We start from the raw sequence: 19,454 nt of genomic DNA on the forward strand, positions 1-19,454 counted from the left end.
TGTGTGTGTGTGTGTGTGTGTGTGTGTGTGTGTGTGTGTGTGTGTGTTGCCTAATACATAAACGGGATGATTCCTTCCACTTTACAGGTTTACTGTGAGGCACAAGCGGGTATATTCAATAAACGGTGGTAGAACTACACGTTCCTTTCTCTCTGCTGATGTCCAGGCCTGATCTCAGGTCCAGCAAGCTTGTTAGTGTAAGGTGTGTGGCCTTCCCTGGGGTCTAACGACAAACACTGGGTGCGATGGAGGCCACTCTTTGTATAAACAGAAAAGAATGGTGATTCCATTCACTCTAATTTCACTCTATGGTTGCTGGCTGGAGCTACCCACAATAAGCTCAACTGTAACAAAATGCCGTGGATTGGAACTGGCCTCATATATTGCTTTTAAATACTCAGCTTACATGAGCAAGTATGACTAAAACTGTGGTCCTTCTCTGGGGTGGCCTAAAGCCGGGGATGCAGGCACTCACGAGCGGTGGGGAAGAGCCGGACACACCGAGAACCCTGAGAACCACAGCCCTTCCTGCTGATGCCGGGGCACATCTCTGAGCCTCGGCCACGCAGCCACAGGACCTCAGTCCAGAGGCTACTTTTCACACTCCCCCTCCCCACTCGGCCATAAGGTACACCAGCTGGGCCGGGAGGGGCCGTGCCAACACTGACCCAGCTTCCCCCAGCACCCGCGCATTCCTGGCGGCATGTGAGGCTAATTTTCCATACTCTCTCCCTCAAAACTGAGCTTTATGGCGGGGGGGGGGGGGGGGGGGGGGGAAGAAAGCAACTGAAGAGCCGACCTCACCCAGCACGCGCAACCCCAGGTATGACTAAAACCTCTCCCCGGTGGTCCTCTTAGCCCTGAAGATGCCGAACCTTGCAACACCGTGCCTGCAGCGAGTTTAACAAACAACACACGTGCCAGGATCCGGAATGGTCCTCACTGAGGCCCCCGAAAGCGCCTGAGCGCCGGCCACCCGGTGGGCGGGAGACCGCTGGGCAGCCGGGCCGCCTGGGCAGCCACCCGGGCTTCTCTCGGGCCCCAGCCCCACCCACGCCCGGGCTCCCAACGCCCGGCGCCCTGCGGCGCCCGCCCGCGGGGGGTCACCTGTGCGCGCGGGGCCAGGAGTGGCCCCCGGGGAGGCTCGGCGCCGCCCCCATGCGAGCGTGCGCGAGACCGAGGGTCCTCTGCGTCCCGGGCGGCGGCGGCCGCCGCACTCACCACGCCGTCACTTCCGCCGGATCCGAAAGGGAACCCCAGCTGGACCCGCGCCCCCGTCCACCCCTCCGGTCCTCAGCGGTCACGACCCGGCCGCCCGCCCGCCTCCCCGCCTCGCGCGCAGGCCCAACGCCAGGGCCCGAGCGCCCCGGACACTCACCGGGCGCGCGGCCGGAGCGGGCGAGGCGGCAGCGGAGGTGACAACGGCCCCGGGGTCCCCAAATACCGCGGCCAGGAGGTGGGGCCGCGCGGGAGGGGCGGGGCGGGGCCGCGCGGAGCGCCAGGGGTGCCAGGTGCGTCAGGTGCGCCGCCGAGTCCTTTCCGCTCCCAGGGTGGTGACTGCGTACCCGGGGCCGCCTGGGGCGTGGATGGAACGAAGGCCCGGCTCTCCGGAGGCTTTCAGTGGGGCGACCAGGGTGTCGCTGTGTCTTAGTCCAGAAAGGTGCCCCCCCCCGGCACGTGGGCTTGAGTCGCACAGCGCAGAGCAGACCGCGCTCTTCCTGGGTGTGCAGAGGGCCCAGTTATCCGACCCGTGTGAATCGGACTCCAGGGAACCGACAGATTACACAAATGCTGTGGAATCCTGGTCTGCCACCTCGGAGCAGTCTTGGAGAACGGAAAGGGCTCGGGTGACTGCAGTGGGGAAAATGCTATCCTCGTCTTCAAAATGATAAGTTCAATTTTGTAAACCTCAGGTAGTTGAGTGCCTCTTCTGCCCTTAGCCTAAGCCAGGGGCTCTCAATATCGACACTATATTTACCTCTGAGCCCGATAAGTCTTTGTTGCAGGAGGGCTGTCCTGGCCCCTCTACCCACTAGATGCCGGCAGCAAACCCTGCCATCCCTCTCCCAGAGTGACTGTTTTAATTTTATTTTTGGAGTAGTAAACATTGACGAAGTTTCGAGATATCTCGCTTCTACCCTTATCTTCTCCAGTCCTTTTCACCCCAAGTTTATTAGCTGAGCTTTATCCTTCCAGCTTATCTTCTTGCAGAAATAAGCAACATAAATATATTGTGACATGAGAAATAAAATTGAGTCACTATGTCACCGGGTTTTAAATGGAGCTGGAAGGCCATCACGGAGGTGGACTTATGCACGGCCTCGCCAGGTAGAATGACAAACCTTTGAACTGGGCGGAACCACAAAAGCTCCAAGGAGTCTGCAAGAACAACCTGCAACTTGTCACAGTAAGACCTTCCCCTCCCTCTAGTGATGGCCTTAGCGATCAGTCAGGGTCAGCCAAGACTAGCTACTGCCACCATCGGCAGCTGAAATTCTTAGTACGGCAACCTGCCTTCCGTGCCTTTAAAAGCCCCTGACTCCTTTTACTACTCCCAGTGTGACTCGGTTTGGGTTCCTACCCGAATCTGTGTGCCCCAAATTGCAATACTGTGATCTCAGATTATCACTTTTGGTTTGGTTCTTTCCTCCAAGGTTTCTTCAGGTTAAAAAAAAAAAAAGTATATGTATATATATTCCACTCCTTTCTTATCAAAAGGGTAGCATTCTGTCTCTCCATCTGTCCATCCGTTATCTGTCGATAGTTCTGCAACTTGCTTTTTTCACTTAACACTCAATTTTGGAGCTCTTTTTAATTTGGCACATAGAGATCATCCTTATTCTTTTTCAAGGCTGCACTGTATTTCATTGTGTGCCACTGATGGCCATTTGGGTTGTTTCCAGTCTTACGTCATTGCAAATAACGCTGCCATATAAAACCTAGTGCGGGGCTTCTCAAACTGTAATGCACGTGCAAACGGTCTGAGGGTGTTGTTGAAATGCAGCTTCCACTATTTACAATAGCCAGGACATGGAAGCAACCTAAGTGTCCATCGGCAGATGAATGGATAAAGAAGATGTGGCACATTTATACAATGGAATATTAGCCATAAAAAGAAACAAAATTGAGTTATTTGTAGATAATGATTGTAAGAGACTGTCATACAAAGCGAAGTGTGTCAGAAAGAGAAAACAAATACCGTATGCTAACACCTATATATGGAATCTAAAAAACAAATGGTTCTGAAGAACCTAGGGGCAGGACGGGAACAAAGACGCAGACCTACTAGAGAATGGACTTGAGGACACGGGGAGGGGGAAGGGTAAGCTGTGACAAAGCGAGAGAGTGGCATGGACATATATACGCTACCAAACCTAAAATAGATAGCTAGTGGGAAGCAGCCGCATAGCACAGGGAGATCAGCTCGGTGCTTTATGACCACCTAGAGGGGTGGGATGGGGAGGGTGGGAGGGAGATGCAAGAGGGAGGAGATATGGGGACATATGTATATGTATAACTGATTCACTTTGTTATACAGCAGCAACTAACACAACAATGTAAAGCAATTATACTCCAGTAAAGATGTTAAAAGAAAATGCAGCTTCCAGTTCACTAGATCCTGAGGTGCTGCATTTGTAACACGCTCTCTGGTAGCTGATGCTGCTGGGTCACAGACCACACGTTCAGTAGCAAAAACTTGGTGTGAATATTGTTTTGTATGATTCCTAGATTCTTAGGAATGGGATTGCTGGATCAGAAGTTAAATACAGATATATTTTTATTAGTTATTGTCAAATTGGAATTGTTAGGAATTGTTTCCTCTCACCAGCTATATCCGAGTGCTTCTTCACAGACTTACTAACAGTGATGCCTGGATATCTTTGGATTTTTACCAATCTGATAGGTCAGAAAATATTGTCTCAGGTAGTTTAATTAGCATTTCCCTTACTGTGAGTGAGGTTGAACATCATATGCTTTTCATATGTTTAAAAGCCATTGCCTCTTTCTGATTTATTTTTTACCCTGTGACCTGCTCATGACTTCTGTTCATTTTTAAAAATGGTTTGGTCTTTTTCTTCTTGGTTCTTAAGTGCTCTTTATATATTAGCATAATTAGTCTTTGTGATATGTCACACATATTTTCTCCCAGCTTCTCATCTGTCTTCTGACATTGCTTCTGGTGATTTTAGCATATATCTTTTTTATGTAGTCAAATTTAATGATTTTTCCTTTATGGTCTATAGATTTTTGCATCATAATTAAAAGTCTTTCTCCAGATTATAGAGTTCACCAGTGTTTTCTTGCAGTATTTGTATGGTTTTTTTTTTAAGGCTTTTTTTTTTTTTTGGATGTTGCGGGTAGGAGTTTATTAATTAATTAATTTATTTTTGCTGTGTTGGGTCTTCATTTCCGTGCGAGGGCTTTCTCTAGTTGTGGCAAGCGGGGGCCACTCTTCATCGCGGTGCGCGGGCCTCTCACTGTCATGGCCTCTCTTGTTGCGGAGCACAGGCTTCAGACGCGCAGGCTCGGTAGTTGTGGCTCACGGGCCTAGTTGCTCCGCGGCATGTGGGATCCTCCCAGACCAGGGCTCGAACCCGTGTCCCCTGCTTTAGCAGGCAGATTCTCAACCACAGTGCCACCAGGGAAGCCCCTGTTTTTGTGTTTTGTTTTGTTTTTTACATTTAGACTGCTGATCCATTTAGAGTTGATCCTGGTGTTTGGGAAATGTAGATCCAACTTTTCCTCTTTCAAATGGCTTTCCGGTTGTTCCAACTCCATTTGTTACAAAGTCTGTATTTTCACTGATGATGTGACAGGCCACCTTTATTAAACACCAAATAGCTGTCTGCACGTTTCTGGACCCATATCCTGTTTCTGTATATGCCTGGCTCTGAACGTTATATCCAGCCACATCTGTCACTCTTTCAACTACAGAGCTTTCCTGATGCGAGTCGCTACCTGGTGCGGGGCAGTCTCCTCATCGCTCCTCTCTTTCAGGGTTTTCCTGGCTTTCTCTGCTTCTTTATTTTCCCATATGAACTTGAGAGTCAACTTGTCTAACTCTAAAAAAAAAAAAAGTGTTGGTATATTTGTTAGAATCATACTGAATTTACCTGTGGTGAATTAACATTGCTTCCTGATTTAGCTGTCCTCTCTGAAGGGGAGCAGAACATGCCACCCCAAAATGTGCCCCCCGGCATGTGGATTATTTTGAGCAGAAGGCAACCAAGACCCAGCAGACTCAGGAAAACCTTTAACCTCTCCCTTAACTGCCTAAAAGAATGTAGATAGGGGGCCTAGCCGAGAAAGAGAGCTGTGACCAGAGATAACTTTTCACCTGAAAGACTTACCTGCACAGCGGGGCAGACATCTGCTCTCCTTACGGTCCAGTGAATGCCCCCACGCCCCGCCCCGTGAAGCCCCGCCCCACCCCATTCCTTAGCTCAGGATGGCATATAAGCCTCAACTGCCTGTCTTTGGGTCTTATATTTTCATGGGACTCCCATATATGAAACTAAATTTGTCTTTCTTCTGTTAATCTATCTTATGTCAGTTCAACGATTAGACCAGCCAAAGGACCCAGACAAGTAGAAGGGAAACTCTGACGGTCCCCTGCGCAGCTGAGAACAGGCTCTGTCTATTTGCTCAAATATGTTTTTTTGTTTTTCAGGACTGTTGAAGGTTTCTTCATAGAAGATTGGCACATTTATTATTTAGTTTATTCCTAGTTATTTTATCATCTTTCCGGTGATATTATAAGTAAGCACGTTTCTTCCATTATGTTTTACAACTGGCTTCTGTTTGAATAGGAGAACATTGTTTTTATGTGTTAACTTTATAACTTGCTGCCTTACTGAATTTTCTTACTATTTGGATGAGTTTTTTTTTTAATTGATTCTTTTGAGTCCTTGAGTCCTACAGCTATATTATATCACCTGCAAATAGAGATAGTTGTATTTCTTCCTCCAATTTTCATGTCTCTGACTGTTTTCTCCTGTTTGATTGCAGTGGCTAATACCTCTGATAGAGTAAATTACTTAACCTACCTACATTTTAGTATGTTAATACCTAGAAAATAAAAAAATAAGCACAGGAAGCCAGCATGACTCCACAAAAGAGCAAGCCATTCCTAACCTCATTTGCTTTTTCTAAAGATAGGTTTGGGCTTCCCTGGTGGAGCAGTGGTTGAGAGTCTGCCTGCCGATGCAGGGGACGTGGGTTCGTGCCCCGCTCCGGGAGGATCCCATGTGCTGCGGAACGGCTGGGCCCGTGAGCCATGGCCGCTGAGCCTGCACGTCCGGAGCCTGTGCTCCGCAGCGGGAGAGACCGCAGCGGTGAGAGGCCCGCGTACCGCAAAATGATAAAAAATAAAAAAAATAAAAAGTAAATAAAAATAGGTTTACTTGGCAGGGAGACCTAGGCAGGGGTTCTGTAGACCAGTATTCTCTACCACCCTGTCTGGATTCAAATTAGGTTGGAGAACTGTTTCCAAATTATGTAGGCCAATAATTCTAGGCTCAGTATCCTTCTAGAAAGATTTCTCTTAGCATAAAGTTGTCGAATGCATATTTATCACATTTTCATAACTTAATATCTGAACAGGCTTTTAATGAAAAACAGAATCAAACCCAAAAGTAATCAGATATTTAAAAATAGATGATATGAGTACACAATTGAAGAACTACTCCGATCACAGGTCGTGTGTGACAAAGGCCTGGGTCTCAATTGTCTCTAACCAAGCATGAAACACCAGCTTGATGTGGTTTCACTGGAAATGCTTACGGGATTTCCACCCCCCCCCCCCCGTTAGCCACTGATTTACAGAGGGAAGAGGTTGCTGGCATTCTTTAAACAAGACCCCTGGCAAACTGTCTCCAGAGCCTCACGGCTGAAGATCTAAAGGTCATCACTCCACCGTTCCTCAGAGCTCTTCCGTGCTTTTTCTCCGCTCTTCCTGATTCCTGTTGTTCAGTCATTAACTCGCCGATGGAGAGCGTCACACTCTCTCTGGACCACAGGCCACGAGGAGGATGGAAAGGCAAGGAACTCCTGCGTCTCACCCGCATCTTCGTTTCCCTCAAGGCTTTTCCGTGTTTGGACCTTCACTCACAGAATGAGCCATGGTAATTGTCTTGGAAGCTGAGTTTGGGGGGGTCAATGGTGAGGAAAGAGCACCCCAGCCTGTTTGCAGAAGGACACACACAGTTATTGCTCAGTAGGACTTGGTGATTCACTGGTGTCTAATGTTTACAGAATTCACCTCAGATATAACAATGATGTCAACAAAAATGACTCCAGAGAATGCCGTTTTCTTTCTGATCCCAGCTAATTGGTCCCTGCTGCCAACGCTGACAGAACATCTGGCCTTCACTCAGCAATAAAATGGCATTTTCTTTCCCCAAATGTCCCTGGATGGGGAACTTGTTTGAAGTCCATTTCAAAGGACCTCAGTACTCACTGTAAGATAAAAGGAAACAGAGCCTTTCAGGTGTGGATCAAGCAGTCTGCATTTACAGTCAGTCCTGTGGAAACAGAGATGAACAAAATCTTGATCATGGTTTCTAAACACAGCTCATTTTATTTATGAATTTGGGATTGTTACAGGTCAATGTTTTCTCTCATTGTGTTTTAGTTTTGAAAATAATCCTTCTTTCAAATGTTGGAAATAATTTGTTGGACAAAACACTCAAAAAGCATGTTGTGACCCGTATCCAGGTCATTTAACACAAGTCAGTTTTGACATTAGAGCACACGCAGCAACTCACGCACGACCCGACCACAGAGCAGCCAGTAAACATCTCCCTGAGTCAGTGCATTTGTCCTGCTGACATTTCAGCTCCAACACAAAAGGAGGAGAAGGTGGTCCTCTCCTAACTCTGGGCCTCTCACTGTGACTCTTGTGTCATTAATGCATTCCACGTGCATTTTTCAGTATTGCGTGGATTGACTGACTTGCAAAACGTAAAGAGCGTTTCTGCTTTACGTGCGTGGTAGGGATGGATTTGGATTGACTTAGCCACGTCTTTTAGAAATCAGACCACAGTGAATGAGCCAAGAAAGGTCGTCTCTAAATAGTCAACTGGGGCCTTAGATAAGCAACAAAAACTTACCCTAATGGGTTAAACCATCCATGATTAGGTCAATTGCTTACTAACCCAAGCTAATTACATGGATATTTACCACACATCTATAATGCAAAACTCTGAGGCTGGTCCAGGGCTAGCTAGAACCTCTGCTCTCCAAACGGGGGCATAAAATAAGTTCCAGGCAACTATCTACATCTATCCGGTTTCCGTAGAGACAGTGAACACTGCAATGTTTCCTACAAACAACAGAAGTCCTCCAAATGACATAGAGCATGTTCTGTCAGCAACCTATGATACTTAGCTCTTCATATCTTTTTATTTTGGCTGCGTTGGGTCTTCGTTGCTGCGTGCTGGCTTTCTCTAGTTGCAGCAAGCGGGGGCTACTCTTTGTTGAGGTGCGTGGGCTTCTCACTGCAGTGGCTTCTCGTTGCAGAGAGCGGGCTCTAGGCGCGTGGGCTTCAGTAGTTGTGGCATATGGGCTCAGTAGTTGTGGCATGTGGGCTTAGTTGCTCCGCAGCATGTGGGATCTTCCTGGACCAGGGCTCGAACCCGTGTCCCCTGCATTGGCAGGCGGATTCTTAACCACTGTGCCACCAGGGAAGTCCCCAGTGACTTCCTTTTTTTTTCAAACCGGAAACCACCTTTCACATTCAGATGCTTGGACTCATAGCACCTTCATACCCTTGAAGCCCCACTAGGTAGCAGAGCTGGAAAACCCCAAACTCCATGTGTTAGACATTTATTGTACTGAGTACTGTATCAGGTCATAATGGAGTTGAGGAATAAAACACGGTCCTTTCCCTTCTCGCCGTTCAGATGGATGGGAAAAAGAGATTGTGTCTCAGTGTAGTGGGCGGCGGCTCTGATGGGCACGCACACAGCGTGATGGGAACAGAAGGATGGAGCCAGCGATGATGCCGTGGGGCTTGGGACAGATTCACGGGGGTGTCAGGGGAGCTGGGTCTTGGGGGAGGGGTGACTGTCCAGGTGGAGAGAGGAAGAGGAGCCGCCCAGGCAGGGTCAATCCCGGGAGTGTGTGAAAGGGCTCCTGGGAGGTGCTTTCAGGGTGGGGTACAGGATGTGGGCCGGGGAGTGGCCAAGGTGAGGCCAAGTAGGGTTGAAAGGGTCGGGCTGGGCTGGGCTGGACTGGAAAAAGCCCCGAGGCCGTCCTGAGGAACTGGGGTCTTATCTGTCAAGCAATGAGGAACCGTTGTAGGATTCTAACTGAAGGAGTAACATGACTCATTCTTTTATTCACTCATTCGTTTCCTTCCCTCCCTCCCTTTTCACCTGACTCTAGCACTGCCCTTGGGATGGGTTGGACGCAGAGCAAGGAGTAGCAGGGCCACTTAGGAGTGGCCCTCAGGGATATGAGCACAGGCAGGTGGGCCTCAACCCACTGGCGGTAATGCTGGTGAGGCCGGGGCTGATGAGGGGGCAGAAATCGCAGGATCTGATGAGCAGGTGGCCTGCGGGGAGGGACCAGGGAAAGAGTGGTGTTCCAATTACCCAACTCGGATAATTGAATTCAAGGTGATGTAATTACCTGAGAGAATACGAGGGGAGGAGAGGGGAAGGTCAGATGAAGAATTGGTTTGAGTCAGAAGGGGCTCATGGTGAAGGTGTCCAGGAGACGGTAGGAACAGACTCAGGTACGGGATGAAGGTGCTGGAAGCCGTGTGCGGGTTGTGCTGGCCCACAGCCAGGAAGATGGAGGCGGGGGCAGGAAGACGTTGGGCTGTGGGAAGCAGGGCCGGTAGGTATAGCATCAGCTGCTGGTCCTGGAGGAAGCAGAGAGTGAGGACGGGAAGAGGCCGCTTCTCGCTGCAGGTCAGCAGTCCCCTCAGTGACAGTGGGACAAACACCAGGGTGCATGGGATCCGGGCACGGAGAGGTGTGGAGGTAGCTCTTTGGGAGAGGGAGAGAGTGCTGGCCAGAGCTGCAGGTAAGCTGGAAGGAAGGTGTGTGTTTTAAGGATGGAACAGAGCTGAGCACGTCATTTGCTTTCCAAAGAGCAACAATCAGAAACAACCATAAGGTACTAGGAACTTAGGAAATTGATTTAAAGGAAACTCTAAACTGAAAAATGATTGTTCTGTCCAGAGGACAATAGTGAAGCAAAGCAACGCTGCTTATTTCGAGCTTGATAAGTATTTGTGTTATTTAGGTCTTTCATCTAATGGCTCAGATGAAAGTTGCACTTTCCAGCCTGATACGTTAACCCAGCACCTGAAGGACAGGTGCCCAGAGGTGAGGCTCTGCAAGGCTTAGAGGGGGCTCATCTATGCTGTGAATGACCTGAAACCTGGAAGATGTTCTTCAGAATCTGGGTTTCAGTCATTTTACTTTATTCAATTATTTTGCAATTATACTGTCACTTAAAATCTGAGTTAAATTAAGAGAATCTTGTTACTTGAGTTTTTTTAATATTCCTGATCATAAATTTTTAAGACATAGTTAAGTAACTGAATAGAGGTTTCGCTCGCTCGCTCTCTCACTTTTTCTCTCTCTTTCTTCTCATCTAGAGAAGCTGACTTTCTCATCTGGTCGGGAATCACCTGGGCGATCCATTTCACAATGCAACGCAGAGCGAGATGAACCAGAACCTGCTGTCTGGGATAGGGTCTGCGAGGGTGCAGCTGACTCTGGCAGCCTTGCCCTGAGGCCCCAGGTCACTGCTGAAGGGAGCTGGATGAATCTGCATGAGGAACTCAAGAACTGCCTCCTCAGATGCCAAATGAGCAGACCTAGTGGCTTGACCAGAGCAGTCCTGATGGGGCCCTGTGGCGACGAAGCTGCTCAAACTAAACAAGCAAACAAAAAAAAAACTCTGGCGAGCAGGGCTCAGCTGTCACGAGGCCACTTTCAGCCAGTCTGTGCTGCCTGGGGAGCACCAAGACCCCCCAGCTGCTGCCCCCATGGCACGGGGGCTGGAATGGGACCTGCTTTACAGAGCAGTGGCCTTGGAGATCCAGGAGGGTGCCTTCTCGGCCAGGCTTAGTGCTCGGGGAGTGGGATGCCCTTGAAGACTCACTGGGTTTCCCACAAAGGGCAGGGGGGTTGATTGCAAAATGCAGGCTTGGGTACGTTGACCTGAAGCAAATAGATGGCCAGGTATTCTCCAGCAAAGATGAGTTTATTCAGGATCAGCAGAGAATTGCAATTCGGGGGCTCAACCACGGCAGCCACGTGCAAGTGCCCACACGGCAGAGGAAGGAGACACTTATAGGCGGGACAAGGGAGGAGGCGGGCTTAGTAAGCAGAGCCGCAGCCTTTCATTGGCTGAGTCCTGGCGGGAAAGAATGGGAGTCTTTCTTCTGTTGAGCTGGGCTGTCAGTGCAGGGGTAAGAGCGCCCCCTGCTGGTCTCCCGACTCTGTTTAACAGGTTTCCGTTCATTAATGTTTTACAGCAGTCACAGGACAAAAGCCAAAAGGGACCTGAGATATATGCATTTTCATTATTCCTGCGTGGGGAGGGTGGTCAGAACATTGTCCTTTTTAAACAAAGCAAGTGGTTCCAGCATATTCTAGACTCCCATCCAGCCTGAGGTAGAGAACCTCAGCCCCTCATCAGGAAGAAGGGCAAGGGTCAAGGGAGGGGCTCCATCATCCGCCCCTCTGTCATTCTGCCGCGTTCCCCTCCCCGACCCCAACTGCCACCAGCACACATGCTTCCTCTCTCTTCCCAGGGCCATCCCACCTCCAAGGCAACGTGAGACCTGCACGAGGACCCTGGGGCGCTCTCCTCCTGTGGGCTGTCTGAGCAGCACCACGGCCAGGTCCTGGGGTCATCTACGGCGTTATTCCTGGCGAACTTGATGTTTGCGCATCGCCTTTAATAACTTTATTACCTGAACCACCCAGCGTGCATGAAATGGCAACCGTGACGCACTAGCTGGTGCTGTGACTGTTTATTCATTCCACAAACTTTTATTGAGCACCTACTCTATAGACCAGGAGTTACACTAGGGTCTGGAGACGTCGTGGTAGGGGACACGGTCCCTGGCCTCACGATACCAGATAGATATTGTGAGATAATAGAAAAAATGTGCACTGGAGTCTGCCACCGGTTCCTGGCACAGGGCTCCGGAGCCCTTGTAATTTCCTAAGTGATGAGAACACGAGGAGCATCTCTTGTTCTAATATTTGGTCTTTGATCCCCGTTCCTGACACAGAGCTCCTGAAACCCTGGTAATATCCTGGGTGATAGGAGTGTCTTTTGTTCTAATGAGGTGACTCTGGGCGGGCTCCTGGTTGAGGGCTGCTCACTGGAAAGACCCACCTGTGATTAGAAGCTTGGAATCTTCAGCCCCACCACCCCACACTCTCTTGAGAAGGGAGAAGATCTGAAAAATGGAATTAATAATGGATCATGCCCACGTGAGGAAGCCTCCGTACGTAAAATCCCACTAGCGTGGGGTTCAGAGAGCTTCCAGGTGGGTGAGCACAGCCACATGGAGGGGGGTGACGCACCCCAACTCCAGGGGGACAGAGGCTCCTGCGCTCAGGACCCTCCCAGACCTCGCCCTGTGCATCTCTTCATCTGTCCTTTACTATATCCTTTCATAAACTGGTAAACGTTCGTGTTTCCCTGAATTCTTTGAGGCACTGCAACAAATTAACCCACCCTGAGGAGGGGGTCGTGAGAACCTCTGATTTGTAGCCAAATCCTACAGAAGGTGTGGGTAACTTGGGGACTTGTGACCGTCATCTGTGGGACAGGGAGCAGCCTTGGGGGGCTGAGCCCTTAACCTGTGGGATCTGACGCTGTCTCCAGGTACACAGTGTTAGAATTGACTTAAATTGCAGGACACCCAGCTGGTGTCATGGGAATTGCTTGGTGTGGTGTGGGAAAACCTCCCACACATTTGGTGACCAGAAGCGTCAGAAGTGAGGTGCTTTGTACGAGGAATAAAGAAGAGAAACATGGGAGGGAAGAACCGGGTTATTCTCTATTCGGGAAAAGACCGAACAGAGGTTTTTCCTTATACGGATATGCAAATAAATGACAGTTGACGTGGTATGTGCTGTAGTGACGCTAAGCCTGAGGGGCAGGAAAAGGAGAAGCAGCTAGAAGTCTGGCTGGGGAGTTAAGAAGGGGTCCCAGAATCCATGACACTCAGCTGAGATCTGAAGAATGAGGATGAGCCCAGGGGACACCCAGGAGGAGAGAATTCCAAACTAGGGATGGGGAAACTCATCAAAGTGCTCATGGTTGAGGAGACAGATAACCTACTATTGCCGGACCACTAAACATGAGGCAGTTCAGGCTGGACACCTATGAAGGGCCTCATCTGTCAGGCCAATAAATTCGTGTTTTATCTTACAGGCTGCGGAGAGTCCCTGAAGAATTCCGAGCTGCGGGGTCACGGAAGCAGAGTTATGCATCGGGAAAACGGCTCTGCAGCAACGCAGACAGATGGGATGCAGAGGTCAGGAGTATCTGGGCCGCCATGCTTCGGGTGAAAGGTGGCAGGTGGTGAGCAGGGCTGTGGCCCGGGGTGGAGGGCATGGAGGGGAAAGCTGGTTAAGAAGAACTCAGGCAGGTCCTGGGGGTTGTTGGGGAGGGGGGAGGGGGACCTAGCATGATTTCCAGATTGCTCACTTGGACCAGCAGATGGTTGGCCATGATATTCCTCTGAAATTGTTCTACTTTTTCCTGGAACAAATGAGGTTAGCAGAGCGTGACTATAATCTACTGTCCCTAAGGTCTGGGAAAAACACAGGCAATATACATTTGCACTGAGGTAGAGCACGTAACATCAGCAGAATCGTCTCCACTTAAAGCCTCTTTATTTAAAAAGCCTAACATGAATTAAAAATGCACACAGGTGCCTTTGGGATGATCACTCAATATCACAGCTTATAATTGGTAGGACTTTGCTCTGAACACTTCCCTACTTCAGGTTTAACCAGAAGGAAGTAGGTACGGACGTGAGAATGAATAAACCAGTTTCCCTGGAACATAGTTCCCACGAGGACAGGAGAAGCAGTTCCTTTAGAGCTTAGGTGAGAAACAGTCAAAGGGAAGACTGAGTGCAAGGCTAAAATTTTTTAAATTAATTCTACAAGCAATAGGAAGACAGTCAAGCTTTCTGAGTATTGTGTGACAGAGAAAAGAAATGATTTAGAAAACATAATTACCCGTGACATTTGGAATGGCCAGAATATGGGAAAGTCTATTGCAGGGAAATAAATTAAGAAACTGTTACGGGCCTGAATTAAATTATACATAATCCTTAATTCCCCAGATTCCCCTCGATGACCCCACAAACCAAGTATCTCAGTTTAATGTTAACTTTTCAAAAAAAAGAAAAAAGAAAACCTCTCAACAAAGAAAAGGCCAGGACCAGGTAGCCCACTGGTGAATTCTAACACTGAGGCTTCTCAAATTCTTCTAAAAAATTAAAGAGGAGGGAGGACTTCTGAACTCATACCCTGATATCAAAGCAAGACAAAGACATCACAAGAAAATAAAACCGCAGGATAATATTCCTTATGAATATTGATGCAAAAATCCTCAACAAAATACTAGCAAATTGCATCCAACAAGATATTAACAGGATTATACATCATGACCAAGTGGGATTTAGTCCAAGAATGCAAGGGTGGTTCAACATAAGAAAATCTGTCACTGTCATACATCACATGAATAGTATAAAGAGAAAAAAACCACATGATCATCTTGTGAAAATGAAAAAAAGAAACCTCGTTTAAAACATTTATAGTCAGCTGATTTTGATAAGGGTGCCACGTCCATTCAATGCGGTAAAGAATATTCTCTTCCATGGAAGATGCTGGGACAACTGGATTCCCACTCACAAGGATGAAGTTCTACCCTTACTTCACACCACATACAAAAATAACTCAGAATTGATCAACAACCTAAATACAAGGCTAGAACTATACAATTGTTAGAAGAAAACATAGGAGTAAATGTTCATGACCTTGGGTTTGGCAATGGGCTCTTAGATATGACACCAAAAGCTCAAAGCAAAAACAACAAAAATAAATAAAATAAATAAATTGGATTTCATCAAAATTAAACATTTTTATGTGTCAAAGGACATTAGCAAGAAAGTAAAAGACATTGGAAAGCAGGCTTGAATTAAGGGCCAACCAAGATGCGTGCAGACACAGGTGTGCTGTATACGTACTTTGAATCGCGTTAATGTGCTTCGAAGGCTACTCCGGCACCCTTACAGGGGGGCAGAGTTCGTTCTATGGTCGTTGCTGTTGTTTGCTGCTGCCTGCAAAGCTGAACAGAGGATACAAAGAGGTGCTCATCTCAGCACGCCTTCAATTCTCAGCTCCTTGCGAGATAGACTCCATTTTTATACAGTTTGTGGTTTTGATTTACGGGGTTTTTTTTAATCTTATGAAAAATGAATAACCTCCTACTTCCCTACACCCACTTTTAGCCCTATCACTGGGGATACTTCTCTTTAACTCATTATCATAGTTAAAGGTGGGCTCTGGAGCCAGACTGCTTTGCATCTTAACTAGACTCTTTGGACCTCAGTTTTCTCATCTGTAAAATGGAAATAACAGTAGGAACTGCATTATGGTGCTGTTGGGATTAAGTCAGTTAATCCATGTAAAGAACCTTCCACACTGATAGAACACAGTAAGTGCTGTGTAAGTGCTAATGGGCATTACCCCATACTATTCTTATTTCTAATAATTACCCAGAAATATTAAGTGCCCTTTTAGCTTGTCCTCGAGTAGCAGGGAGCAGTCAGTTCACATTCCGTCACCCAAGGTTCATTACTGAGTCATAGATAAAGTAGGAAGAAAAGTCATAGAACAGAATTTTGGCTTCATTATATTTGCAATTCCAGTGGTACAATCTTGAAAGTACCCTTTCCTTCTAATTTTTAAGCAAACTTTCACCCATCATACATCACTGTGTACCATGAGAGCCTAATACCTCTAATCATACGGTTGCCAAAATGCTCGGACTGGTTTGGGGTGGAGAGAGGGAGTTCAAGCTTTGCTTGGGTCCAAGTATTACATGCAAAAGTAATTTTGAAAAGCATGTTAAAGTTGCCAGTATTTGGTTGTCAACTAAATCTTAGTTAAAATGTGAGAAGCTTTTGTTCTCATTTTTTAAAAATTTATTTATTTATTTCTGGCTGTGTTGGGTCTTCGTTGCTGCGCGTGGGCTTTCTCTAGTTGCGGTGAGCGGGGGCTACTCTTCGTTGCGGTGCGCAGGCGTCTCATTGCGGTGGCTTCTCTTGTTGCGGAGCACGGGCTCTAGGCACGCGGGCTTCAGTAGTTGTGGCGCACGGGCTCAGTAGTTGCTGCACACTGCCTCTAGAGCGCAGGCTCGGTAGTTGTGGTGCACGGGCTTCATTGCTCTGCGGCATGTGGGATCTTCTCGGACCAGGGCTCGAACCCGTGTCCCCTGCAGTGGCAGGCGGATTCTTAACCACTGCGCCACCGGGGAAGCCCTGTTCTCATTTTTGATGAGTCAGTTATTCATGGCATGACTGGCCATTTAACATCAAAAACCTATTTAATCACAAAGAGCTTTTTATTTGAATCTAATCTCTAGATTACCATTTTGTTGGGACAATACCACTTAAGACTTATTAATGCAAAAAGCCAGTTCATAATATATCGTCATTAGAATTCCAGCCACAGCTTTTGAGGAATCAAGATTGATCACTCTCGACAAGCAGCTGACCGTCCCAAAGCACCGCAGGAAGTGAAAGTTCTCAGAAAGCAGGGGTTTTGTTAGGAAATCAACACAATAGCTCATTTCCTAATGAAGCTAGCAGGGGTCAGTGTCTTTTAGTTATGTTTGAGAAAAACCATAAAATTGCCTCGAGATTTCAGAGTTTGGACGATCTTCAGTTGGAGACAAAAGACACCTTGAAAACACAAAACATCTACTCACCCCGAAATGTCCAAAGAAACCTGAAAATATTCAGACACCCAACATGTTCCCTGCACACGTTCCCTGCCTGTGCCTCCAAACCGCCTCCAAGTTCTTTTCCTTGGGAACTCAGCAGCAAGGTAGAAGTAACAATAGAAAGGAACTAAGAAAAAACTCTGGTCAATTGTTTTTAGAGGAATAGGGCCAAAAAATAGTGAAAGGCAACCTACAGAATGGGAGAAAATATTTGCAAATTATATATCTGATACTATCCAGAATGTATAAAGAACTCTTATCATTCAACAACAAACAACCCAATTAAACAATGGGCAAAGGACTTGCATAGACATTTCACCAAAGAAGGTGTACAAATGGCCAATGAGCCCAAGAAAAGATGCTCAACATCATTAGTCATCAGGGAAATGCAAAACAAAACCACAGTGAGACACCCCTTCAGATGTTAGGACCGGTATAATGATAACCAAAAAAGCAACATAACAAATGTTGGTGAGAAACGTGGAGGAATCAGTGAGAATGTAAAGCGGTGGAGCCACTGTGAAAACCAGTTAGGCAGTTCCTTAAAAAGTTAAACAGTTACCAGATGACCCAGCAATTTCACTCCTAGGTATACACCCAAAGGATTTTTTTAAAGGGACTCAGATACTTGTGCACCAATATTTATTGCAGGATTATTCGCAATAGCCAAATGACCCAAGTGTCCATCAACATATGAAAGGATAAACAAAATGTGGTCTATTCATAAACTGGAAGTGTACTCAGCCATAGACAGGAATGCAGCTCTGATATATGTTACGATACGGATGAACCTTGAAAACATTTTTTTTTTTTTTTTTTTTTTTTTGGGGTACGCGGGCCTCTCACTTTTGTGGCCTCTCCCGTTGCGGAGCACAGGCTCCAGACACGCAGGCTCAGCGGCCATGGCTCACGGGCCCAGCCGCTCCGCGGCATGTGGGATCTTCCCGGACCGGGGCACGAACCCATGTCCCCTGCATCGGCAGGCGGACTCTCAACCACTGCGCCGCCAGGGAAGGCCAACCTTGAAAACATTTTGCTAAGTGAAGTAAGCCAGACACAAAAGGCCACCTATTGTATGATTCCATTTGTATGAAATATCTAGAACAGGCGAATTCATGGAGACAGAAAGAAGATTATATGTTACCAGGACCTGGGTGGAGGGGGGAGTTACTGCTTAATGATTACTGAGTTTCTGTTTGGGGTGATGAAGAATTTTTGGAAATACAACTAGTGATGTTGCATAACATTGTGAATGTAATTAATGCCACAGAATTGTGTACTTAAAATGGTTGAAATGGCAAATCTTATACAGATTTTACTACAATAAAAAAAATAACTATGTTATTGGGAAGAGTTTGTTTCCAAAAAGAAAGGGGATGCTGTTAGCAGAGGGAAAGAAAAGTCATTAAATAAAACCAAAAGTAACTACTTCTCTAGGAGAAAGTTCAGGCTACTTCGATTAGTCTTAAGGTAGCCCTCGATGTTAACTTTCATCTGAAACACAAACAGGGGGAGTTGGGGAGAAAAGGTAGTATACAGCTGGCTTAACTGCCCACTTGCCTGGGATGCCTAAGCCTGTGCCTGCATTTCTTCACAGCAAGGGGAGCCCCTAGAGGCGATGCTTATTGCTGATGCTAAACCTATTTATCTCGTTTTAAGAGCACCACCTCCTCCTTGGACTCAGGATACAAATGCGGTTCCATCTTATTTGTTTGCAGTAAATGCCAGATTAGCACGGAGTTCTGTTATTTCCCTTTGCCGGACGGGCTCCTACTGAATCAATCACTGGCTCTTCCAACATCCTGAAGGCCAAGGGAAGGAGGGCCGGCCAGCTGCTCTTCCCCACCGGCAACGCTCCATCCACACCTGTGATTCCTCGAGCGGCCACAAGATGGTGCTGTCGCGTGGCGGCCTTGAACCAAAGCGCGGCCCCAGGTGCTCCCTGCACCTGCTGGTTTTCAGAGGTGATGTCGCATCTTAGTCTCTCTTAGAGCTCAGCGCTTTCATTCCCACACCAAGGACTGGACGGCTCCCGGGCTGGTTCCAGCACCTGCTGCTCCACAGTTACCGGGTCCTCCCACGGGATCCACACCACCCGGAGGTCTGGCTGTTTTCCTTATAGGTCCTCGTAGCACAAAAGACGTGAACACACCCCTCCCACGGGACAACAGCGTCACTCGCCCTCCTTGTAAGGAAGCCTACCTTCAGTTATTTCAGAGCGCCTACACCTACCTTTCTTAGTTGCACTCATTTACTTTCTGAGACACAAAGATGATATGAGGACATCATCTCAGTGAGTCTTACAAGAAAGGGGGGAGAACAACCAAATTTCATCTTTGAGGACGTTCTAATACATTCGGAAATGCCTCTACAACTTTTCATTCGGATAAAGGTCATTCTAAAATGAAAACGTCCCCCAGGACCTCCTGGGCTCACAAGACAAGGTGGCC

General features: G+C 47.5%; 1 protein-coding gene and 1 long non-coding RNA gene across 4 annotated transcripts in view; one reads left to right on the plus strand and one right to left on the minus strand.

Annotated features, from left to right (window-relative positions):
• LOC113631672 (serpin B6) overlaps positions 1-1,487 on the minus strand; it is a 12,642-nt gene extending 11,155 nt beyond the window's left edge. The window contains exon 1 of one of the 3 annotated variants that reach the window (XM_027128234.1): positions 1,379-1,487. Coding sequence is in view for 1 of the 3 variants with exons in the window: in XM_027128233.1 (XP_026984034.1) it covers positions 1,108-1,160 (53 nt within the window). In the remaining 2 variants the exon portion in view is untranslated. The other 2 variants (XM_027128235.1, XM_027128233.1) reach the window with 2 other exon arrangements.
• A 4,822-nt stretch (positions 1,488-6,309) lies between these two features.
• Positions 6,310-16,246, plus strand: LOC113631673 (uncharacterized). The gene is made up of 3 exons (XR_003437493.1): positions 6,310-7,605; positions 10,613-12,523; positions 13,417-16,246. It is a non-coding gene; the product is annotated as an uncharacterized LOC113631673 (long non-coding RNA).
• Positions 16,247-19,454: the final 3,208 nt, after the last annotated feature.

Source organism: Aethalodelphis obliquidens, unplaced genomic scaffold (genome assembly GCF_003676395.1).
Source record: "Aethalodelphis obliquidens isolate GAN/ISIS:26980383/991018 unplaced genomic scaffold, ASM367639v1 scaffold34, whole genome shotgun sequence".
NCBI lineage: Eukaryota > Metazoa > Chordata > Mammalia > Artiodactyla > Delphinidae > Aethalodelphis > Aethalodelphis obliquidens.